General features: G+C 41.0%; 1 protein-coding gene across 12 annotated transcripts in view; it reads right to left on the reverse strand.

Annotated features, from left to right (window-relative positions):
* Positions 1 to 26341, reverse strand: part of TENM1 (teneurin transmembrane protein 1) — an 818347-nt gene that overhangs the window by 13816 nt on the left and 778190 nt on the right. For all 12 annotated transcript variants that reach the window (XM_064426811.1, XM_064426812.1, XM_064426810.1 and 9 more), the window contains 4 exons: positions 16014 to 16380; positions 13691 to 14201; positions 8441 to 8613; positions 5956 to 6191 (listed from right to left, as the gene is read on the reverse strand). In XM_064426811.1, the coding sequence (XP_064282881.1) occupies positions 5956 to 6191; positions 8441 to 8613; positions 13691 to 14201; positions 16014 to 16380 (1287 nt within the window). The remainder of the gene's footprint in view (positions 1 to 5955; positions 6192 to 8440; positions 8614 to 13690; positions 14202 to 16013; positions 16381 to 26341) is intronic.

Genomic DNA, 26341 nt, shown 5'->3' on the forward strand with positions numbered 1-26341 from the left:
GTGTGGTGAGAACACAAGGCATCCCAAGAACAGCCAACACAGACATGTCTGTGTCAGCCCTAATCAAAGTGAGCAATGGTTTAACTTTGTGAGTTGTGAGTTGGGCCTTACTGAAGACAAGAAAAGAAAATATTCTCATATCAGATGAGAAACAGAAGGACCAAAAAAATTGGTTCCTTGCATTCAGTGTTATTATATATGGCATTACAGGATGTGATAAATCCTCACCTCTGCTCTCACCTTTTCCTGAATTTTTCTTCTTTCTTATCAGCTGTGGATTAAATTCTTGATTCCAGCCAAAGATGTGTGATTAAAGCCACAAAGTGAGAAAGATCTACTGTCTCACATCCTCTCTTGAGCTCTGTTAACACTGGCAGGTCAGCTGCTGCTCTGGGACAGCCCTCACAGCCCAGGCCACATCCTGGTGCTGCAAAGGGCAGAGCTGTGCTGGCAGCTCCTGCAGACACTGCTCACAGTGTCCTCATGCTTCCTCACAAAACCACCTCACTCCCAGACTCCTGGGAGCCTGCAGTAGCCGTGTCTGGTGCTGCCAAATTCCTTATTGCTGCTCTGGGACCAGCAACTTGCTGTGTCTGACAGGTGGAACACAGCCCAGTGCTCAATTTGAAATCAAGTTCAGAACTGAGTCAGATTCATGAAGACAAAATGCATTTATCCAGTGCTATCATCATCTTTACAGGATGGCACCTTTAGATCATTCAGTCACTGGGAAGTCTCTATTAACCACCATTTAAATCAGATATATAATTTAAAGAACCATAAAATATTGTTCATTGACATGACTTTTTCAGATCAATGCTCAATGTGCTTGTTGCATTAATCCACCACATTTTATCTGATCACTCTGCTCCCATGAATGACTTCCTTAGAGCACAGACAATGCCAGTGCAGGTGTCAGCACAGAGCAGGGCTCAGTGCTTGCTCCTCCCTGAGACCTGGAGGTACAGCCATGGACTAAAAGGTTAATAAATCCTGATTAATTTTTCAAGATGTGATTAGAATGAACATTTCTTTTTCGTTCCTCTTTCTGTTTTTAGATACAAAATAATCTGACAATCTAGAAGAAGCAGATGCTCCTTCTTCAACTACCATTTCTGGAGTTTTATATACACACATGTCTAACTTTAATAGTGTTCATTTACAATAGCTGTAAAATACCTATATACCCCTGTAGACTGCTGTAACTATTACAATTTATGCTCTAATGATAGTTAAGGAGCCCAAGTAAAATGTGATGCTCAGTTCAACTACATTTGCTTGTATACAGACTGATGGTTTAAGTTTAATATAATATATATTTTAGCAAACTTCTTGAAATTTCTGAAAAAAAATCTTCTTGGTGGCAAAATAACTGAAAAGTAAGCAGGAGGTATACCCGATCTCTTATTAATTTATGTTCCATGTACATGTTTAATGTTCTTATTGCTATTACTATCATTGTAGAATGCAGATGGGAGAAAGAAGAGCCTTGAAAACAAATTGCTTGCAATCTGAATCTCAGAGACTATACAAAAAATAAGAATGAAAACCAAACAGAGGCAGAATTAGCAGTGAAGTGGAAAGCAGCAGTAATTGAAAACTCACAGAGTTAAAATAAGGTTAAAATACTTCCCATATATTGCACATTTTATGTCTCATTTGTTTACTTTCTTCTATTAAAGTGAAGTTTAACACCTTCCTCAAAGCAAGACATGATCATAAATGGGTAGGAGGACTCATCTCAATGTATCTATTGACAAGCTGATTTCAAATCCCAGTGGCTTCATGAGATGACTCCTTCCAGATACATAAACCATAGCAAGGAGCCCCCTGAGAGTGGCTGGAATTTGTGTTCTGCTATGAGCCAGGGAAAAGTGGTTTCTGAAAGCAATGTCAGGTTGGAATACCAGCTATTGAAAATAGGGAGAAAATTCAGCTGACTTCAGTAATGTTAGAAGTACATTAAAAATATATTTATTCTATATTTTTTCTATATTTATTCTACATTTTAAAACATTTGTTGACTCTACTTCCATTAGCTTTTTAGCTAGAAATTTTGCAGTGTAACTATCACATAAACATGCACTTCTTTTGATTTAATTTCCACCCTGCCTGCTATGTAAGTCAGATGAGATAATTGCATTCCTTCCTTGTCTGTGTTTTGATTTGAGCCAATGAAAACTCATACACCCTGGCAGAGGACTTGGTCCCATCTTCAGAATTTGCTGTAAGACTGGTAAATAAAGGGAGATCATTTGCTAAGTGCAATAATGAACATGGCTGTCAAAGCCTGCGTCTGCAGGACTTTTGAACTGAGGCCAGCGAGTTACTTTTGTTGTTGTTATTAAAAAAAAAAAAAGAAAAGAAAAAAAGAAAAAATTAAGACTGGCCAAGCATTCAATTTTCAATTTTCTAGACATTCAGTTATAAAACCTGGACTGCATCCAATGCCACGTTCCTCAAGTTATGCAAAAGTCAGGAGGGAGCAGAGCTGCATTCTAATCAGAGTATTATTATGCATCATGCTCATCAGATTTAACAGCAGTCTTTGCTTCATTTTTAGAAGTCAATTAAAATAGCAGTTCAATTGATAAAAAAGAAGTCTTGCTAGATTAAGATTGATGTTAAAATGCCTGATTGTACATAGATTTATTATTAATATAAAATGCATACATGCCCACAGACTTTTATATATGTTCAGGAAGTGCTGGGGCAAGCAGTTCTTCACTTAAAGGAAACCTGTGGTTAATTTCTGTTTCCCACATTGATTTAGACCCTGAGATAAAGTTAGATGACTGTTCCAGCATTTCAGTTAACTTCTGTCCTATCTCCAGAGCGGGGAATTCACACCATGCAGAAATCCAACCTTTTAAAACCCAATGTTTCCAGCATTATTCAGAACATGTTAACAGTGGCCTCCTTCCAAAACTGGAAATAACACTAATAGAGTCACATGCTTTCAAGATGGTTGCTAATTGCTATTAGAATTAAAAAGTTAGGACCAGGCAGATAAGGAAAACCTTTATTCTCTTTCTTCTCTTCAAGTAGGTCATCCTTTATCTCATCCCCAGCTACCTGCCTTCTAATTTATACCTTTTAGCAGTCAAAGCCATTTGTTTCACTGATGGTATCAGGACTGATTTCTAAGTAACATCTTTATACCTCATTTCTATGCCATTTTTTTCTCTCTTAGAAAACTCTTCCATTGTGCTGTTTTTTTTTTTGTTTAACTGAGGGCTCCTGCAAGTCTGTTCATTTCCATTGAGAACTGCTCCAGTCCCCAGAGCTTTTCTTTACATGTATTTTCAAAGTTCAGTATAGTTCTTTCTGCCCTACATTGCAAGCTTTCTAACACACTTCCTATTGTGCCAGGCATGGCATATTAAGTGCTTAAATAGTTTATTTTAAAAATATAACTCACTAAAAGTTTTCAGAAGGTCTGTCCAGAATCTCATCCAGCATAATGACTTTCAATGATACTATTTTTTTTCCCAGCAGTACTCAAGGATCTGTCCACAGCAAGGCCTAGATCCATTTCATTATTTGGTATACTGTTTCAAACACAGTACAGGATGGTACTTTTGTTCCTGCTGTGCTGCATTTCCTATAATCACCAAGAAAAGAGAGCTGTCTCTAGGTCGATTCCTTTGCTCTACTGTTCCAGCTCCTTCCATCTCCACTGACCACCAGCATACCATGCAGGTGTCTCAGTGCTAAAGATGAACTCCAGGATTCAGATATTTCTGCTATTCCCCAAAGTCCTTCTTCATGTATTACCAGCCTCAGCAGTCCATCTGTGCCTTTCTCTTGTGCCTATTTACATGGTGCCTCCTTTGTGCAGAATACAATTGGACTTGACGATCTTAGAGGTCTTTTCAAATATAAATGATTCTATGATTCTAACATTTCTCCTCCTTTTCACTTTAAAATCCTCTTTTAGATGAACTTGTGCTATCCCACCAGGTTCCCTCCAGCCTTGCCCTGACAGCTCTAGAACAACAGTCCCAGAGCTCAGTACAGCCAAGGGAGTCAGTACGGTCAGGACTGCAGTACAGGCAGCTGGCTTGTCCTTCTGAGCAGGCAGGGACAATTCCCAGGTCCTCTTGATCTTGGGTAGGTATAAAAAGACACAGCTTACAGAAATAAGAATGCAATGTTCAAGAGCTGTGTTGCTAGAGCACACTTTTAGAAGGACAAAGAGAAAAAGACATCAGCATATCAGAACTATTCTTATGCTTGTCTTTCACCTTCCATCCTCTCTCTGGATGGAAGTGAAAGGGAAGGAGGGGGAATACATGAGTGGTTTTGTCCACCAACAGCCTATTCCAAAGGCAGGTCAATCAGTTGACCTCTGGATACCTTCAGTATTTCAATGAACATCTTCTGCCTCCAGCCAGAATGCATTTAATCCTGACCAGTTTGTGAATTTCCTTTTTTTTTTTTTTTTTTTTTTTTTTTTTGCCAGGCAGTGTTAAAATCACACAGAAACAAGTGAAAATGCAAAAGAAACTGCTTTGAATTTCAACAACAGAAAATACAAACTGCATAATGGTGAAACTCTGCAAGATGAAGTAGCTGTATTAAACAGAATTGTGATGAACAACCAGTCGCTGGAAATGTAAGCAGAGTAGTTGACTGACTACATCCTTTTTGTTAAACATCTTATTAGATAAGATTCTTGTAGAAAAACGTGCCATACTGTTATTTAAGCACAAAGTCACACAGATAGCATCCAACTGAATAGGCAACATGAGCCAAGGATCCTGCCCTCTTAACATCTTTGTCACAGTGCTAAGTTCAGCTACCTCCCCAGACAGGGCTGTGAGGCCTCACACTAATTTAAGGAGGAAGGAGGCAGGAGGTGGGCAAGAAGAACTAAAAGAAGCTTTTGCCTGCTTGTAAGAGCCTAAAAAGTAACTGTGACTGTCAAATCTGAACAATGTCCTTTCAAACAAGTGTTTTACATACAGTGCCCAGTCTGGCCGGATCTTCCAAGTCTTGCATTTTTGATTGAGCAGTTGAAAAGCAAACAGATGGTACACTTACAAAAAATCCATAGTATCTCATAATCAAAATGAGATGGTTTTGATTTTGGTGGTTTTGACAATCCAGAGATTTTAATAACCATCGCTATATTTTCAGAGCTAACAGGTGTACCTTCAGACATAATTCCTATCCAGGAAGGTTGTAGTCAATAACACAATATTTTTAAGGCCAAAATTCCCAGTTGTACTATGGGTACTGGCATTTTAAGTGGTATTCATGTGAAAACCAGAACTGACTTAATAAAAAAACCTGTTTAGCAAAGTAGCAATCTCTTTGAGCCATGGTGTTATGTAATTAAATGCTAAATGTTGACCATCTGTCATTGTACTCACAGGTAAAAATAAACCAACGATGCAATGTTAAAGCAAGTCTTTCTTAGAGCTGTGGTGTAACCCAGCCGGAGGGAGTTCGGGGTTTCAGAGCATGTGGCAGAGGGCAGAATTAATACACAGGGAGGCTCCACAGCACTCTGAGCCCAAGTAAAGACACCCAAAGTATGTGCTGCAAGAGCCTCTGCCCTGGGCAGCAGCTCGCACCCCTCAGCTCCCCCAGAAGAAAAAAGGTTGATAGATCTGAGAGATGCAAAATGTGGCTCCAACTTTGCTGCTGTGCCAGAGTAACTATGCACTGTCCTTTGCTCACAGCTTCTTCCAAAGCCATAATTAAGTTCTTAGTTGAAGAAGGATGGGAGGAGAAGAACTAATTATGTCTTGAGGTCAAATCTTACAATCAAAATCAAACAGAGATCAAACATCCCTGAGACTGTTGGAGGAGTTTGCTTTTGAAATTCATGGCTGGGGCCCACCACTGATACAACATTTTCATTCTTATGAAGTATAACATTTCAACATGATTTTAGTTCAATGGCTTTCAAAGGGAACACTGCACTTACACAAGAGGAAGCCTTACCCTTAGCCTTCTCTCAAATGTGGAGATGTTGCCTTTGGTCTGCTCCCTCCTTTGCCTCCATTCAATGAGATTTGAGTTATGCTCTCCAGGAAGGGAGATATTGCACTTCCCCAGTGTGGGGCTGACAACCCCTGCTAGGATGTGAGGCTCCGTGTTAAGCGTGATTTCCATTCCGCTGGCAAAGGTGACTCTCAGGGACCCATCCGGGCTGATCCGGTAGATGTTCTGTGTGTTATCTGTCAAAAAACAACAAAAATCAGGGAACAGAGAGAAGTGCAGATCTCCAGATTTATAAACCAAATTTTAGGCACAACAGGGCTAGTTTGTAACCCAGGGAGGTTACAGACAGCTGGACCCCAACCACAGAGTGAGTTTTGCAAGCTGTAACCTCCAGGCCTTCCCAAGTCTGAAGAGCTTTTTATTACATTTGGCCTTATGACATTGTGAAGGTTTCCTGCAGCAGGAATAAAGAATTTTTGCTTTCATCTTAAAAGTATGTAAAACCATAAGCTGAGTACTGACCATCGATATTGTGATGACCTTAGCATGTTGCAGATCCCAACAGGAAAATGTACTGCAAGAGTATCTGAGGTCAAACAAGAAAGCTGGTTTCCAGATATCTAGGATGACAGCCAGTCTCCCATTCTGTCCCTTTTCCCTGTGTCACTGTACAAAAGGCTTGTCCTCTTCCCCACTAGCAGCAGGACCCTGGGCTGAGGCACAGGGATGATCAGCCACAAGGCTGAAGCTTGCAACAGAACGACTGGGAAGTGACTGTGGCCAGAACAATTAATGGATCAGCAGTGGTGGCACAGTGAGCAGCTCCAGAGGCTCAGGGTTGTGCCACAGAGGGCTGTTAGGGGAGCTGGGGTGACCCAGCACAGCTTCCCTCTCCCCCCAAAACTACCAGAAGTGTATGGCGGGTCCAGAGCAGGTCTCCACTGAGAGTATATGAAGGCAACAGACACTGGAGCTCCTCTCCTGTGCCTGGGCAGTGTAATTCCTCCTCTGCAGGCAGAGCTGTGCCATGCTGGCATCTGCTCAGGCTGGGATATGGATGTTCCTGCAGCTCAGCTGCAGGGGGAACTCCAACATGAGCCTGAGTTCAGTGCTAACATACAAAAGAAAAGCCTCACCCTTACAGTGAGACTGAACTCACTCCAGCTAAGGAGTATCCAAAGCATCCTTTTTGTAAGCCAGTCCACATGGAAGTAACTGGTCCAGCTCTTGAGATGTGAATACAAAGAAAATACAGTATGCCAGAAAGTAAAGATAATTGGATGTAAGGATACCACACCAGACTGACTGTTCACAAGGTGCTTTGTGCTAGTTTTTCAGGGATATGTAAACACGTAAATTATATGAATTTATGAGACACATACAATAATAACTAGAGTTGTTAATTTCTGGCACTGCCGGTTGTGTGCAAGCACTTTGCTGAGACAGACTTTGATAATTTAGCAACTTTGAAGAGTTTCAGATTTAAGGACAGACAGATCAGGCAGCAGACTGTGCAGAGAGCAGATGGAGTCACTTGGACAAAGCTTAACAGGTGACAGAACAATATAATTATTTATATTTATGCAGTGCTGTCTCTGCCATGCAACAGTAAAGAGGAATGAGTGGGTATCTTGTGAAGTGAGTTCTTCCTAGTTTTTTCTTATAGATGAAAACTTGAGAGAAAGAAAAGTTCTTTGATGAGCTCAGTTACAAAGCTTTTCTATAGCAGACCTGGAAAGACATCAGAGAGCTATTTCCCAGCACCTGTTCTCTCAAAGCCTGAGCAATCCATTGACAACAAAATACCCAAAAAGGGCAAAAGACCCCAGATTGATTAAACTACATAAGCCCAGAACTCTGGTGATAAATCCCCAAAATCTGCAGGAGGACACTGGGACACTTCCAATTAGGCAGAAAGCAGTTTTTTATTTTGAGATATATGATATTACCAGGGAAATACTGTGGTGTCTACAGGGGTTGAATAAAAATCTAATCCCCGAGGTAGCCACAAGCAGAGGTGGGCCACGCTCTCCCCCTTCCTACAAGTGCTGCCACCAGGTCACAGAACTACCAGAAAGAACACACAGTATTGGCCAAAGAAGGCATTTCAGTGCTAAAATGTCAGTGGAACCTGTCATTCTTCTGGGAAGTATTGCTTAGAATAACAAAGCTCAGTGTATTACAGGTTAGTTCCAGTTCTCCAAATACTGAAGCAGAAAGAAAATGAAAGCCTGGAGACATCAGAAATGTCAATAATTAGGTTTTATCCATGGAGTTCTTCCAGGAGAAGAATTCTCTTGTGGCTTGTTTCTAACTGGTAGCCCAGCAGAATTATAGCTGCTGGTGCTGAAGCAAGGAAGAAACAAATGAACTAATTATAATGTTTTGTGGGGTTTTTTTTTCTTTTTTTTTTTTCCTGGCCGACAGTCAAGAATGCAGTAATGTCTAGTGATGAGGGAAGAAATAACAGAAATGCTTTTATTACCTTGTTTTAAAGTATATATTGTAGAGGTAGCTGAGAAGTTTGTGGCTGTGATCACATTCTCCCTGTTTGAAGTATCAAGTTCCACTCGTGTCAGTTTTTCAACATCACTGTGGAAGCTGCTGACTTCCCCTGTTGGGAAGGTTGCATTGGTCAGGTGGCCATCAGAGTCATACCTGAAAAATGATGTGAAAGAGCCATGAAAATACACCTCTGTTGTCATGTAGATACTCCTAAAAGCAGAAAAAATAGTGAAAGAGGTAGGAAGCATTGTCAACACTGTGCAGTAAGTAAAAAGGTAAGAATTGGTCCATTTAGTCACTCAGAATGCATTCAGTACCCAGTCTGAATTCCTGCTTGGAGTATTTTTCAATGGTGCTGGATCAAATACAGCTGGGAATACTATGAGATGCTACCTACAGCACCCAGCCTGTGCCAGAGGTTTCTGTGCTGCTCACGGCTGGCTGGGGCTTCCCCAGTGGGCTGCGATGCAGGGACAAGGCCACTGGAGGTCACTCGGTGGTCAGGCATCCAACTCACCCCTAAAAACGGCATTTTTGTACCCATAAGATTAAATAAAACCAGTTCTTACCTTCTGCAACACTTAAAAGCTGCCTTTTGTCACAGATGTGTGAAGCACATAATATGAGTGGTGAATGCAAAAAGGGGACCTAAAGCGTAACAACAGTGATAAAATGAGATTGAAATCTGCAGGAAATAAGTTGCCTACATGGGTTTTGCTCTTGTGTTTTGTTTCCCATGGGTCTACTTAAATCAGCAGGAGCTTCTCACCTAGAATCTAGAGCACTACATTTCAGTTCACCTAAACTTCATCAGTGCTAAAGAAATTCTTGTAGCTCAAGGTACTTGATTGTGAATCAGGCCATGTTACCAAAAAGTCAATAATTAATTCCAGAGCTCTGGAGCAGCATTTCTAACAGGTCTTTTCAGTTCTATCAACATATTTCTTCTTTCTGATGGTTCACACAGAAACCAGCACAGAGCATTGCTTGGTGCTTGGTATTGTTTCATAATAATGCCTCACATCTTAAAAATCTTATTGATGCTGACATGTTTTTATTCACCTAAGACAACTCACTGATATTGCAGAGTATTTGCATGAGCAAAACTAACTCATCTTCATAAAATAGAAACTTATTGTGCAGGTATGAAAGCATAATTAAGTTTTCATGTTTTATTAGTTGTCTCCTCTCACAGACCAAACTGATATATCAGCTGGTGGAACTGCACTGTTGCCAATGAAGCTCTTCCCATTCACATCACCAGATGATCCGGCTTTGTTCTTCCCTTTCAGGTATTGGCATAATTTCTCTAGGATCTTTATCTGCCCCTAATTAGTCAGACAAAATCTATATGTCACAAGAAGTATTGGTGAAAAAATATCAAGATTTTTTTGTCTTCCCTACAATATAAAAAAAGAAAAATAGAGCTGCTATCCTTTTCACACAACCACTAGAGACTGAACTAGTAATCATCTTGTGTTTTTTTGACAAACAAGTTAAAATTAATCAAATGTTAAATTAAAAATAATCTCTCTCCTTTTCACCTCTCACTGGCCTTATATAAACTGTGTGACTTATTTACATTCTCCCCTTCTGCCAGTTCTGTGCAAGCTGACTGGGTGCCACAGGCAGCAGCAAAAATTGACTCAGATCACTACTTTTCATCATTAGAAAACTCCACGAACATCAGGCAGTTATATTTCATTTACTGCTTGATCAAACAGGTGTGGCAGCCTGGTAGGTTATTTGGATTTGCTACTGTACCACAGAAAATCCCCCAAACTCCATTTTAAAGGTGCAAATACAGCTGGTTTATTGCAATGTACTTGTGTTCAAGACACGGGATCCATCTTCACTAAGGATCCAGTTTGGCTGCTGATAGTGCTGCTGCTGAAATACAAAACTCCCTGTCTGGCTGAAAATGGGATAAACTGCTCCTGGCTGGCTGGCCAGGAAGGTGCTGACTTGTAATGAGACCCGAGCACACACCAGAGCCCCTCACTCGTGTGGATGGCCCCACTGGCTTCAAGGAGGACACGCAGAAGAGTGTCTCAGTATTGATTCCACAGCATGATCATCTAAAGGGTTCTTTTTTCTTCTAGATTGCTCCAAGAAACTCAGCCCTCTGAGGACAGGTTCTGTCACCTTCCACATGATGAATAGCAGCACACTGGGACTCAGCTCCTGCAATGTCCTACCCATACTAATAGGGGTGGAATCATGACATATTTCTTAATGTTAATTTGGGGCTCAGTTATGCCACTGTTAATCATGTCAGTGACCATTTAATCATGCAAATAATTGCATTGATTTCAGTACTCACATGAGGAAGTGCTCACCAGTATTTGAAATGCACACATGGGGATATTGCTTCACAATCCATTTGCATTTCTATGTGTAGCACATTTAAGAGTTATATCATTTCAAAGGGAAAGCGGTCTAATTAATTTTTTCTGAGAGAGTTTTCTTGCAGGTGTTTTCTTGTCCTTGATTTAATAGAGGACCAGTGCTTCCCTTCCTCTTTTACAGCTTTAATGACACAATATTAAAAGAAATCTAGATGACTTAAAATTGTACATTAGCTATAATTGTATGCAAGAGCTCTTTCAGCACTTCAATTCCATCAGATTAGAGTAGATGGATGACAAGTACTTTTGTAGGTGGTTTTCTACCTCTTAATAATTTCCCTCTGCGAGTGAATCTGACATAAAGGTAGATGTTCTGAACAGGTCATTATCTTTGCTCATATTCCCAAGTATGTGTGATATGTGCTGTTAAACAAACTCATCCCCATTTCAGCTTGACAGTGCCACGGGTCGAACTTTTGGATGTGAATGCAAATCTAGCTTAAGCACCAAAGATGATTTCAAGCAATTTGAAAGTTGCTCTTAGTTCCAATGCTACATTCTAATGGTGCTCACAAGCAATTCATATATATAAGTAAACCTTTCAAAAAGTTCTAATTTTCAAACTGAAATTGGCTGTCAGTACAGAATGTGACCTCCCTGGAAAACAGTATCTGGGTAAAAGATAACCAAGGCCATCAGCTATTCACAGCCCATGACCTATTCATGGTAGCAGGTGAGCAGCATCTCCTGAAAGCACAACTATTCAGCACAGAGGTGATTACAGCCCACTGTCTCTCTGACTGGAGCAGATCAGGTGATGTTATGTGTTTCAGTCATTGAGGAATTTGTAATGTATTATAAAAATGACTTAATATATTGGATTAAATATAAATATTAATGACATGATTTTATTTAATTGACATTATTTAATTTCGTTGCTGTTTTTGTAATGCTAAAGTTGTAATTCTGTTAATTTTCCCTGACTGATGTAGGCTGGCAGGAGTGTGTGGTCATACAAAGCCTGGACAACTCAAAGCATTGGTTAGGACAGTGTTACCCAGCCTGTAGTTAAAGCTGGGAAAGTATGTAAAACTGTTTAATTAAAAAAAATTTCTTTGTGTTATTCATGTACATCATACCATCCTCCCAAGGCACAGGTACTTCTTAATGAATATATCTATACTACATACAGCAGGAGGCACTTGCAAGCAGGTAAAGTCCTTTAAAAGATCTTTCAAAACTTGAGCTGTACTTTAAAAAGAAGAATGAGCAATAGTAGAGCAAGAGCAATAGTGTGAAATGGTTTATGCTCAATGTCAGTGGGACATTGAGAGTAAGAATACCAGGACTGAAAGGCACATGACTAAAAATAATCTGCTCTCCCATGCTCTAACAATCCAGGCCCTGCTACTAGGCCTGCCGTTCAGCATTTTAATAGACATGGCTTGGAGTTACAAGGCTCTTTGAAAGTGTCATTGGTCCATGGTCTGGACTGACATCACCATCAAGTGGGGATATAAATGGACAACTCTCAGCACTGAAATTATTAAAAAGAAGCATACATACATTTAGAGTCAGTTCTGTTTATAAAAGGTGACTCTGATCAGTGTTTGAACAGCACCAGGGCATCAGCAAGCTTGTGCTGTTGCAAGAGAGTTTAAATGTCCATCAATAGATGTTTGATAATGATAACTGAACCAGGAAGATCCTGTATGCTTTTGTTTTCCCAGATATTGTAAAAAAAGGCCCTCTCTAATGGCTTATACTTATGCCCACCCTATTAATTTAGTCTTTGGCAGAATAATAGAGAACAGGATGAAGAAACATCCTGTTGAATAAAAACCCCCACATACTAGGTAGCATTTTCTCTGCTTTCATCCTACTTTCATTTGAAGAAATTATAATTCTAAAAACTTGTAATGACAGGGATTCTAGCTCTCCAGATGACTCAGGCAGTAACTCACTTGTTATCAATGTGGTTTTTGTCCCAATCTCACCTGGATGGTTTTCATTTTAGTTTTTGACCATGAACTCCTATGCTCCACAGAAAATAGGCATTATTATCCTCCTTAAGAATTCTGAACTAGGAACATGATTTCCATCCAGCACTTGCTGCATCCTCAAACAGGGATTATGGCAATTAATTACAAATAAGGAGAAATCCTGATACAAGACACCTCTTTATAAATCAAAAATGAACTTTCTTTTGGGTTGTTCTTTCTCTGGGACCAGATTGGGACGTTCTGACTCCATCTTTAATTCTCTTGTCTTGCTTTTTAGAAGTTCTGTCAATGGTCTTGTTTATGAAGCCTTTCCCATTCCCCTTATATACAGCCTTTTGCTATTACATATCCTTTTGCTATTATTATATATCTTCCTTCCCTGCTGGTAGAGACAAGCTCACTCTTGTCTTTGGATATTCCTTCTACTGAGATTCTCAATTTCCTTTGCAATACCCCATTCTCTGATGAGTATGCTAATTTTCCCCTTTTTGCCTTCTTCAGGAATTTTGCAAATTCCTGATTCATATCACAACTTGCCTGTACCACTTAAGCCACAAAAAAAAAAATCTCATATTTTCATTTAGAGAAACAGATTCATAACAAGAAAGTGCAAATGAAGTGTAATTTCAGGCAATTTCTGCTGCACTTCACAGGCACTGTGCACAGAGATTTTACATATGACAGGTTTAGGCACCTAAGGAACGACAGTGCTTCATTTTAAAAGCTTGTGCAACAGCACTGCTTGTCCTGTCTCACACAGTGTTAGTAGCAGGGTGTCTTTTTAAATGACTGTCTAAAAAAGTTTCAGTGCTCATAGATAAGTTTCAGTCCTCATAAAATAAGGCTCCTTGCACCAGGCATTTAATGTCGTGGACTTACTCATACACAGTTGTCCATCCATTTTCATCGCTCTTGGTTGCTAAAAGCCCCGTGTTTCCAGGATATGTCATCAGGGCCAGGTTGTAGCCTTGGGCATAGACCCTTTTCAGAACCCCATTGCTGCTGATGGTGAGCCAGTAGACCTGGCCCCCCGGCACCACGACCCACAGGGGCAGCCCGCTGGTGTCCCGGCGGATGTGCACCGAGTTCCCGTTGCTGCTGGTGATGGTGCCCACGTCGCCGTCGCCGCTGTAGGAGAAGTTGTAGATGTAGTCCCTGGTGATGAGGTTGAGCGTGTGCAGGTGGGTGCCGTTGATGGTGAACTGGTAGAGCTCCTGGTCGGCGGGCGAGGCGATCTCGTACAGGTTGGCGTCGCTGAGGTGCGCCTTGTTGCGGCTCACGGCGCGGATGCGCACGTTGCCCAGGTCTGCCACGTACAGCGTGTCGTCGGGAGACACCGCCAGGGAAGAAGGTGCTTTCAGCTTTGCGTCTTTGGCATACCCACCATCACCTGGAGGAGAAATGGTAATTTTAGCAATCTCTAATGCCCTTGTTAAGCTGATCCTCTAAGCCTGACACGCTGCTTCTCTGCAGTATCATTTACAGGTCAATAAAACAATATCCTCTTCCAACTAATTAAATCCCTATTATCTAAGGTTGGTGCAATTTTAAATTAGTCTCAGTGAAGACAAACAGGAATATTAATTATCTAATTCACAGCATTTTTGCTGAGTCCCAAACCCTGCTGTTCAGGAAAGCTTTAATGCAGAATTGTGAAAGAAAAGGCCATGATACCTGAAGTTTCATTCCCTACTTACTGTCTGTTGGCATGTTGTTAAAGTAGAATTGTGTTGTAAACAAAAAGAAAATAAAACCCAGTAATTCAGCTAAAATGACACTGAAAGAAAGATTAGTTTATACTTATTAAAAAATCAACACTGCAGGAAAACAAAATCAGAACGGTAGCCAAAAAGTGTCTTGAGAAAATATACCTTTCAATATCTCTTGAAAATTTACTTGATTTGTGTCATTTAAGGTTTCAAAAGGATTTTTGCATTATCATGGTCTGTGTGTGTCTATCAAAATGAGTTTACATGAGCAGGATTTCCTGTAAACAGCAAGAAAGCATATTAAACCTCACTCTTAGGAAAAACCACATTAATGTGTGTACTGCTCTCCTTCTTCTGACTGAGACATGAAATTGCTGGAGTGTTTCATGAAATTGTTGGAGTTTGAGCACACCCTATGCTTCCTTAGAAATGAAAATCAGTGGATCTTTCTGCCAAGCTGACCCTGCCTATCACCAAACCAGGCTGGCACAATCACTATATTTACCACAGTTTTTTTTTCCATTTTTCAGCACTGAGACTAGTTTTCCTCAATAGGAATCCTGTCCAGGATTCTGTTCTTCACTGGTCTCCTGCAGCCACCACTAAAGCTGGCAGCACTTGGCAATGCACAGGAGCCTTTGATTATCATCACAATGCTGGGTCAGTAACCCACCTTCTGTGGAAGACCATTTGCATTTTTTTCCTCTCTGTTCTTGACACACTTAATGTTTTCTTGTCAGTAATTAACCTTTTACTTGAAATGAGAAGCTTAAGAATTATTATGACATTATTATGGAGCTGAACATGGTGGTTCTTACAGATGACAAGATGGCAACATACTGCACACCTCTGTATGGGAATACTGCCCTTTTCCCCATTATATTTTTATGAAATAAAAGAGCCACACTTTGTTTTGGTGCATGCAGGGGAGAGAGGCTGCACTGCTGAAAATGTCCAGCAGTGCACTGCAGGCCTGGAACTGGCTCCAGTTTAAAATACACAAAGAAAAAGGAATTCTGCACAGTATATGTTTGCACATTTTGCTGGTGGTGCAGTATGACATGAGTGATGAGAGGGCATAATGTGGTGTTTTGCACTTCATATGAAACCCCGTGGTAATTCCTCTTGCTGAGCAGGGCTGCCTGTTCCAGCAGCCTTTAGGTACAATTTGGTACCATCTTCAACAGGGGCAAATGCAGCTTTGACAAATGACAGCAAGACAAACCTGGAAGTAATTCTGAACAGTGTGTAATCACTGTATCAAAAAGAGAAAAAGCTAGGACCATCCTGAAGTTTCTCCAGTGGCAATGGAAGACTCACATCTCAGAAGTCAATGGATTAAATTAATGAAGATCTACTGATAAAGTTTTGGTCTTTTCCAGGAAACCCAGTCACTGCTTGTCTCATTCCCCTTTACTGATACTTTGCTGATCTGCAGCTTTATCAGAGAATCTCAACAGATGACAGACAAGAAATAAAAATCATCTCCTTACCTGAAAAGCAATCACAATTAGGATCAATCTTGCAGTCACAGTCTGAGGGAGCTCCAGCAATGACAGAAATTTCCCCGTTGGTCGTGACCTGCTGGATGCGGTTGATTTTCCGTTCGTCGGTCTCTGCGATGTAGAGGATGCCGCTGTGGGACACGGCGATGGCCCTGGCCGACTCCAGGGTGGAATGGATGGCCACCTTGCTCACCAGGAAGTGGTCGATGCCGGGCACCTGGCAGTGGATGGGGCGCCCCGCAATAATCCGCACACGCCTGCTCTCAGAGATCTGCAGCACTATGTTGTTGTCCAGGACGTACAGTGAATTGTCCAGAGGGTTCACTGTGAGGTCTGTCGGCCACTCTAAACGCACCTGGAAAAAATATTAAGGGGAAGCAGGGGGGAAAAAGGGAAGAGGAATGATTAGGGCAGTACAGCAGTTTGATTTAACCATCTCTGATCACATCATCAAGATGCCTGGCAGATTCTTTCAGCACTGCTTCTCTAGTACCTTTAATTAGGTTTGGAACAAATTTCAACAAGCATACTATTTTCTGAGGTCCCACTCCAGTGTGGAACAAAATTTGATTTGAAAAGTAATTTAGCACCCTCTGAGAGGTATTTGCACAAGTCCATTAAAGCGGGAACTTTATTACACCTATGCAGTCATGCAAATAAAAACACACACTTCATGTCATGCAACATCAGCCAGAAAATTTTTTTAGGTCTGAATGTTATTGTTTCAAGGTTGCAGTCAATGCTGGCAGAGTGGAGAACAGTGAGAGGTTGTCAATGTTGTAACACTTTAATTGCCTGTTAGCACAAAAGGAAAATGACATACCAGAAGAGTAGGATACATTTCCACTGTTATTTACTAAGCAAGAAATGTTTATAAGACTTATATGTCACAAGAAATACAAGCTTAATTCTTTGTAACAAAATAATACACCGATATATCTTACTTTGCATGATAATGCAGCCAAGCTTAATTATTTATAATGATTTTGCTTTGTGAATTCATTATTTCAGTCATGGATTAAGTAAATTCATCATACTTAAGGGTAGCTTTTTGCCTTTCTCTGTGCAGGTGAGAGTGCTGACCAAAGGAACTTTCAAACCAAGCTGGAGTAAATAGCTGAAGAATGACCTCACTCATCTAATACCTTTTGCATTGTGATCTGGAGGAATTAAACATGCTTCAAATTAAAAGTGGGGCTCCCTGTCAACCTGAAAGGCAACCAGTACACAGGCTGTTGATTACAGCATGTGCTGGCCAGGGCTTCAAACTCCTTCTGCTGAGAAAGGCATTGCAGGATTGCTGAACTGGGAAACAACAACAGAGCAGGCTGGTCTCTCTCCCAGCTCATGCCAGTGGAGGATTTGGACTCCGGGTTGTCTCTGGAAAGGAAACAACTGAGCCCCTGAGACTGCAAGAGATCATATTTAAGTCTGTCTCAGGATGCTTTATTTGTGATCCTTCAGGAAGAGATGGCTGCTTTTATCTGAGTGGAATTTTTCTAAATATTTCAATCAACAGAAGACAATAATTACTAGCCTAAACTGTAACTGTTTTATATGCTTTATATGTCACAAAAGCTTTTAGTATTTCACTTTTTCTCACTTTGATGCTGGTTTTGCTCATTTTTCCACTGTGCTAATTAAAAGCATTATGAATGCAGACTGCTGATGCTAGCACAATGCTAGCACTGAGGAATACCATATGGTGGAGTGTGTGGCCATCACTCGCCACCTGCTTGCCTGGGGTCAGCTCGGCAACCAGGCTGGACGCCAAGTCTCTCCCTTTCTCAAGCAGCATTATTTCCTGAGTAATCTCATTTCCAGGAGTGCCCTGTGGGTTTGGTAAGTGATGTTTTAATGATGTGAGGGCACTGCAGCTGCTGTGTCTCATCCTGCATGGTTACCCCACCATTACAAAGGTGCACGGAGCAATCCCATTCCTCCTCGTGCCCAGGCTTTTGAGCAGGCAGCATCACAACTGGCATTAAGACTAATGTTGTTGGGCTCAAGATTTCTTCTGAACCAGGTGGTTGAGTCCTTCCAAATGACGCTAAATGTGGTGAAGCAATTGGAAACAAATTCCTCCCACAGAAGTGCTAATTTCTGTGCACGTGTGACAGCCTGGGTTCCACCCACTGCTCTGAGGCTGGTTTGCACACCACTGTTAGCTCTTGCATCAGCTGAGAACTCACTGGGACACCAAATAAAACTCTTCACTTAACAGAAAAATCTCTACATGGATTTCTCCGAGAAGCTTGGAAAAAACCATATTTGCAATGCACCTTTTAATGCAGGATAATTTCTTTTTCTACCAAAGTGGATGGATTAGTTTTAATGGCAAATAGACACCTTCAACTTTAAGGGCCTCCACAGATGGCATTGCTGTAAAAATAATCTTTGATTTTCTGCAACTAGATTATTCACAATTAAAAATCTGGGACAAAACCATCTATTTTACCATAATGACCTTGCCTAGCACCTGCCATGTTTTGGTAGCTGGTTTTCTTTTTTTGGACCAGCTACAGTGCCTCTGCCCAGAAAACAATGTGAATTCTTCCCACTGTGAAGGTATGTCTGGTGTCCTGCAGATAAACAGGGACTGGTTTGGGCTTAGAAAACTTTTTCTCTGGTTTATTTGAGGCTGATTTGGTTTACTGAGATAGAAGAAACTCTTATGCAGCTGCACATTTCACTTGAAGCAATGTGCCTAAAGCTCAACAGCTGTTAACTGCAAGCATATTTGCTTTCATACTGCTCACATCTGTAAAACTAACTGCAGTGAGGTAAAAATAAATAAAATTTTAGTTGGAAACATCCAAATGATTTTTGTTACTAGACCAGAACTGCTGCCCAGCTCTCTGCTCTGCAAAGCTAACTGAAGGTTATTCCTACAGCTTCCCTTCTGCGGTTTAAAGCAGTCATGGATGTATCCATGGTTAAATTTCATCTGAAATATTGGAGGTAGCATACACCTGTCTGGAGATTGCAGCATAAAAACCAGCTGCTGCAGACTGCAAGCTTATGCGGGTGAAATTGGAGGGGGAAAAAAAGGTGAAATAGCTGAATGAAAATCAAACATACACAATAACACAAATCACTGAGCATTCCTAATTGAACAAGAATTTCACAGATTTAGAAGAAATCTGCACTGTTCTTGTCAGGATTAGCCTTCATGACATCTTAAAGTGGTGTAAGATGGGACTGCTGCTGTCCCACTCCATCCCTTCTCCCAGTGCAGTCCCCAGCAGCAAGGCCAGTTTGTGTCTTCCTACAGAGAGCAGGTTCAGGACAGTTTGCTGGCAAAAAACTAATCACCTAAATCAGCTTAAGCTGAAGTGTAACTGCACCCTCAGGTTCACTGTTACCTTGAAAAGTCACTGGTTGTTTACTTCTCGTTAAAGCAAGCTGCCCTCTGGCAGCTTCTGTGACCAAACCATCAGTTGTGCTTCATTCAAAGGCAATAAACATATTACAGAGAAGCACCTTGATTTTCATCTGATACCACTGTGCCTACTACAAAGCTTTTCCAGACAAAACCTCAGTTAGAGTTAGAATATTAAATCTGTTAATATACCTTTAAATTTGAAGCAGAACTTCACAAGTCTGTGTAAAAAAGTCCTTTTCCATTTATACACATGTTTTTTGTAACTCAAAATTGGGCCAATTCCAAGCATTTTTTCTTATATTCAATTATATTCAATTTTTTTGAGCACTGACCAGAAATGGCATTGCTGATTATCCCATTATAAACAACCAGCCAGGGTTTGTTTATTCATCACAGACTGAAATTTTCAGGTGACAATTCTGGTCTGGTTCACGGGAGACTGAGTATATGCAATAGCAATCACTGACAAAACAAGTGAACCCTTGAGCAATGAGACTTTTTACATGTAAGTATTAACATGTCAGCTTTTCTGGGAATTGAACTGTTAACATAAAGACTCCAGCTATATCTAATAATCCATCTCTGGTTTGAGCAGTGCAGAATTAACACCCACCGGTCTGGCTTTCTAATACATTTTTTCATGTCAAGTGTTCTGGAAAACACAAAGTGCACTAAGGTGGCTTTAGTTTAAATGGATTTTCACTGGGAGATCTCACCATGGGCTGCAAAGGAATCTCTGCTCCAGCACCTAGAGCATCTCCTCCTCTTCTTCATTGACCTGGGTGGCTGCAGAGCTGTTCATCCCACATATTCTCACTCCTCTCTCTTGAGGAGGTTTTTTCTCCTTCGTAGACACATTATCCAGAGGTGTTACCACTGCTGCTAATGCCTTGGCCAGCATTGGGCCCATCTTGGCACCAGCTGGCCTTGGATCCACTGGACATGGGGGCTTCTCACAGAAGCCATCCCTGCAACCCCCCTGCTAAAGCAAACCTAGCCACACAAACCCACTCCATTCTCCCACAGCAAAGCTTCACAACTAAATCAATACCAGGAATTTTTTGTCCAGTGTCACTGCTACGAGAATCCACACATATACTTAACCATATGTGCCTGTAGATGTACACAAATCCATGGGTTAGTTTGTGAAGAACACTCCTTCACTTTTGGTTTTGAACATATGGATAAAACTTTCTGTGCATTTTGCATGACGTTTGATGGCTGAGCCATTTTTGGTACTGTTTTAAACAAATCATATCAAACAATTTATACTGTTCATATCAAAGTAAGACAAGTGAAGAGTGAAAAATTTATCCTTGTCTGCAAATGCCAGGTTCAAGAGCTTAACTGTTTGGTTGTGGGGGTAAATTTCACTGGGATAAGTTTCATTTATCGTGGATTAAAAGAAGCTGCATAAATCCCTAGAAAGGCTTCACCATTGCTTTGATTTCTTGCCATGCATTGCTTGTTTATTTTGATTCAATTTCATGTAACAGCATGAAATTCATGCCAAAATTTTTCTGATAGTCCTGACTGATGGATTACTTCCTATCTGCGCTGCTCAGCTTTAAGCACTTCTGTTTATGCTACCTCTTCCTTTCTTCAACTCTATGATATGCACTTGCAGACCTGTTCATGGCCTCTTCTGTATTTCTCATTTGCTGCTAACTTCCTTTTAAAATTTCCTTTTATTTATCTTAAGAGTCATAGAATATCCTAACAGGGATGGGCCTGCATGTTTCAAGTCCAACTCCTGACCTTGCAGAGCACAGTCCCAAAAATCACACCATGTACCTGAGGACATTATCCAAATGCTCCTTGAACTCTGTCAGGCTTGGTGCTATAACACTTCCCTGTTCTAGAGCCTGACCACCCTCTGGTGAAGAACCTTTTCCTAATATCCAACCTATGTCTCCCCTGACACAGCTTCATGCCATTCTCATGGGTTCTATTTATACTCACTTCAGATGTTGTTTCCAAACTCTTACTCACCACAACGTCCTTCTAAATAGCATTTTTCTCTCTTCCTGCCTCAACCCTTCTTTCTCCTTCCTCCTGGGAGAGAAGTGGCTCCAAGGAAGGACTCACACAGGCAGGCCATTACGAGTGAGCTGGTAGTTTACAAGGCTGAAGCAGAATGGTTCTGCTTCCCTGAACTCTTCACAGGATGTCTCATTACGTAAATTTCTTTCTATTTCTTTTCCCGCTCACAATCATGGGTATTTTTTCATCATTTTCTGTCAGTTTGCTCTCACTCTGGGCTCTTCCTTTTGTTGACACTGACACTGTCAGCTCCCCTCATCAGCTTTGCTCCTTTCTTAATGGCACACAGCATCACAATTTGAGTCCTGTGGTTTGACACTGGGGAACCCTTCCCTACAGTGGGATTACAGCCTCATCCCATGCTGGAGGAGCCTTTGTGTCTCCTCCTTCTGATGCTGCATAGCATAAAATCCAGAATTTTGCAGTTCAGCTGTAGCAGTCCCTGCCCTAAACTTCACAAATGTTGCTCTCTGCACTCACTAGCTCCCAGTGAAAAACCCAAATAAATGAGTTTTACAGCCTAATGGCTGCTGTGTTCTACCCTGGGCTGGGAAAGCAGCTGTGGCACATTTACAGATGCAGCTCAGAGGTCTGAGGCCACCAGTTCTCCAGGATCTTGGCTCAGAGAGTGTCCCTGCCAAGCTGCTTTTGCTGTCAATTATTTCCAGCTGAGGAGGGACCTGCTGCAGGAGTATGAAGGAAAGGCACCACTTCAACAGTTTTCACTGCTTGTCTTTGCTTGCCACAAGACTTGCTGTGCTCTCATTTCCCAGCTCTCTTCTTGTTTCATTATTTCTTTTATTTTTTACTGCTTCACAACTTCAAAGAACGTATCTGGGGTCTAGTAGATCGATAGGAAAAGTTGATTTCTATGGGGACGGTTTTCAAATCGTCCTTATTTAACAATAGAGGGAATATTAGCCAGTGTCACATAAGCACACTGACTATAAAAATCAATGGGACTTAGATTGCTAAGCCATTTAAGTCTGCTTAAACATGGTACCCATGGTTTACACAGGCTATGAAAGGAACACTTTGTTAAATGCCCAGAAGGAATTTATGAAGTATTTAGAACAGACTGGTACCTCTGAGAGGAGGAATCTCAGACTCTTCAATTAAAATATCTCAAAATAGACCATGAATTTGAATCTAACCCAAACATGTCTCCAGTGCTGGAGTGGGAATAGATGTCCTCCAAACATGCTGCTGCAGGTAATTTGTACAGCCAAAAGGAGGGAATGGGACCAGGTGGAAATCTAGCTAATAACAGGACTGGCTCCATTCTGCCTCACTTTGTAACTCGCAATTCCAGGTCCTGGGGCTTGTCAGACAAGATGGCACAAAAGTGGGGTTGCATAAATCTTGAGTTTTGGCTTCATCTCTCTGGTTTGGGCTCAGAAGTTCTGGATACAGAAAGCCAGTGTGCTGCCAATGCAGATAAGGGAAAGGAGTATCTGGAAAAGCTTTAATTGAGACAGTAATTAAGAGCTGTTTGAGAACAGTGAGGGGCTGGAGCTAGCACGTTATTGTGTCTTTTGTTTCCAATAACTGCTGAGGTTCATAAAAGCATCTGCCCTGAAAACTGAGAGGATGAAAATATATAAAATGAAATTTCCAAAACTGAAAAAGGCAAACCCCCTGCCTTTCAGCAACACCAGCCACTGTGAATATATCACCTAAATACACAGACTCTTCCCTGAATTCTGAATGAAAGTCATAATGAAAATTTAAATTAAATTATTGAAATTAAAACTACCTGCAGATTTGTGCCAAACAAACTGCCTGACTCTGCAGGATCTTGACCTCTGACAACAGCTCTGCTCCTCAGGGCAACTCCAGGGATGGGCAGAAAGCAGGACTGGGGGAAGAGGATGAGAAGCTGCTGCCAGGAGGTTTCCATTTGAGATGTGGGAGCCAAAACTGCTCCTCAGCCAGCTCAGGGCTGTGAAACACATTCCCACAAGGATCAGAACAAATGCTAACTCCACAGCTTTCACAAAAAATACAAATTCACTTCTGTGGTTTAAGCCTTCCCTTAAGAGTTAAACTCGCAAATAAAACTTCTGCAAGGGAAAGAACAGAGGATGGGAAAAATAGCTATCCTGAAATTCATGCTTATGGTAAGGCACCTTCTATGGCAAATTCCTACAATGTTACGCAATTCAGTAGTAATAGCTTTTAAAAATCCATTGTAAGAGCGAACTAGTTCTTTATTGAAGTGTAGCAGAGAGTTAAAACAGCTAAAGAAAAGTTTCATGGTTATCTTTAAATTATCAATTTTTTTCCTCATAGATATAAAAATGGTAGGCAGAAAAACCAACAGAAGTAATTTGTGTTCTTACTTTTACAGAAATTAGCACCAAGACCAATTGTTATCACAAGATGATTGTCTACAACTAATCTTTCATAAGTATTTACACAATAAGTCTTTCAACTGAGGAAAATGAATGCAAACAAACTAGCTGTGGTGCTGAACAGAAAGCAAACACATACTGCTGCAAGACTTCAAACTGCTAACATAAAAAAAAAATAAGCACCTTGCATTTTGCAGAACAAAAAAGACAACAGCATTCTGTGCAGGAACCCTTCGGTGTGAGCATTTGTATTGATTAAATGCAAGAAAATGCACTGGAGAACATTTGATTCTAGCCTGAGACTGTAAGCAGGCACTCTGCTTTAAATTTCTGTCAGTTCAGGGCTTTGCTTACTGCTGTGATGCATATTTGGATATGTATTGTTAGACTGTGCCAGAACAACTTACAAGGGTAACGTTTGGGACTGAAGTTTTTTAAACAAAATTCAATAACTACCACTTGACTGAATAACGTATCTCAAGCCTGTGATGGATTAACTTGGACATAGAAGGAGAGGCAATCTCTTTTGTTGCCTTCCAAAAAGGCTCTAGAAAAGAGATTTTAAAAGTGTGTCTGAAAATAGTTTAAAATGGGTCCCTAATCAGATCAATAAATAGTTTTTGATTTTCAGTAGCTGAGTTCTAGATCTAGAAAGGCATAGCATGGCTTCAGGCCTAGAAAGGCTCAAAGGGCTCCACAGAAATATTGGCAGGCTCTAAGAAAAAGCTCTAAAAGGCTTCCAAACTACTCCAGGAGAAAGATCCAGTGGCTCTCTAGCCATACTCCAGAAGCTGTGGATCCCCCTGCTCCATAAGCTGTAGATCTAGAAAGGCTGCATACCTTAAAAACTCCTAGATGCCTTCAGAATGACCCTTGACATCTCTAGTGAGGTCCTAAATATCTGGATCTCAGGCTTCTAGCAGCTTCTAGACCCAGAAAACTAAAGGAATCCCTAGCAAGTACTAGGTCTAAAAAAAAAAAAAAAAAAAAGCAAATAGCATAAATCCTTCTGGCTGACTGCTGAAAGCATACAAAAATAATTTCACAATGAAATTAGTTCCTTAGGACTAGACTGCTCATATAAGTTTAACCACTTGAACTCTTCTGATTCCCTAAATTTTTGGCACACCTTTCATGAGCCACCCAACAGAATTATAGCTCATGGTAGCCACAGCAAAACTAACATTGTTTTTATTATCACTATTGATATGGACAAATAATTTTAATTCTGAAGTGGCAAGAAAAAAGGAATAAAAATGTAGTATATATGGATAGAGGACCTAAAGGGTTTTACATCATATCATGACTTTCCTTGGTTGTCACTGGAGACAACTACACACTGTGCAGTTTCCCATTTTGCTTTGAGCAGTTGATTGAATGGCTATTGAGTGATGTTCAGACATTTATGATTTCCTGCAATGTGACCTAAATTGCTAAACTTCGTAAATTTATTCTCCAAGGCAGTGTATCATTTTGCATGCCATACTCATCCCAAAGGAAGCTATCAGCAGGAGATGAGGCCCAGTTTATAAAAGCTGAATGTCCTTCAGACATTTTTAACTATTTTGTTTGTAAATGTGCTATTATCAGAGTAACATGCTGTATAAAACTGTGCTCTCTATCATCCTGTTTGCAGCTCTCTGTGACCTGAAGCCCATAATGCACAGCTTTAAGAACACCTCTCTGTGGCACACTACAAATGCACAGAACCATTTCTGTCCTGACATTTACCATTTTTTTCCTTCACTGACACAGTGTCTTTTCATTATTTTTTCCTTGGCACAGCCAATGGTAGAAAAGATGCTGCAGCAAACATGGTATCATGGAGAGGTGAAATCAGGCATTCTCAGCTGTCACTGCCCAGGCTGCAGCTCCTGCCATGCTGCTTACTCTGACCAAGCCAATGCAAGAATTTCTATCCCTGCAGTGTGTGACATCTCTGCAGGACAGACCACCTCTGGTGCCTGCTGCCCTCAAACTCCAGATTCTGACAACCCATTTAGTTGTCACACCCCTGGCCCCCTCCCTAAAAAGATAGCTGTGCAACATTTCCAACTGGCCAAACCAGAATACAGTGTGCAATCTGAAAGGTCTGCAACAGAGGCAGTAAAGACAGCTCCACACAGAGCTCAGTCATTATTGTTATTCACTTCATAACACAAAAAACCTGTTACATCTGTGGGAGGTCCTTGGCCCATAAATATGTGAAGGGCTGCTTGGTGAGAGGAGGAAAGCAACATGCACACAATTCCAGTCCTGACAATTTTGAAAAACACGGCTAAAGTAGGAATTGCCTCCATCAAAATAGCTGTTTCTTAAATCACAGGCAAACCTTGCTAGTGGATGTGGATGAACCACTGGGTTAAAACAAAAGGAGGGACTTTGCCTGCTCGGCTTGGCTCTGCACCCACAGCACCCACATTCTCTTTTCAGCAGACTTGCGGTTGGGGCTTGGAGCCAGGGATGGCAGGAACCAGCTTTCACTATCTGACTAGTCATGGTAGCTCTGCAGTGTATGGAGAAACCACATACAC

The sequence above is a fragment of the Passer domesticus genome, chromosome 7 (assembly GCF_036417665.1).
Source record: "Passer domesticus isolate bPasDom1 chromosome 7, bPasDom1.hap1, whole genome shotgun sequence".
Classification (NCBI taxonomy): Eukaryota; Metazoa; Chordata; class Aves; order Passeriformes; family Passeridae; genus Passer; species Passer domesticus.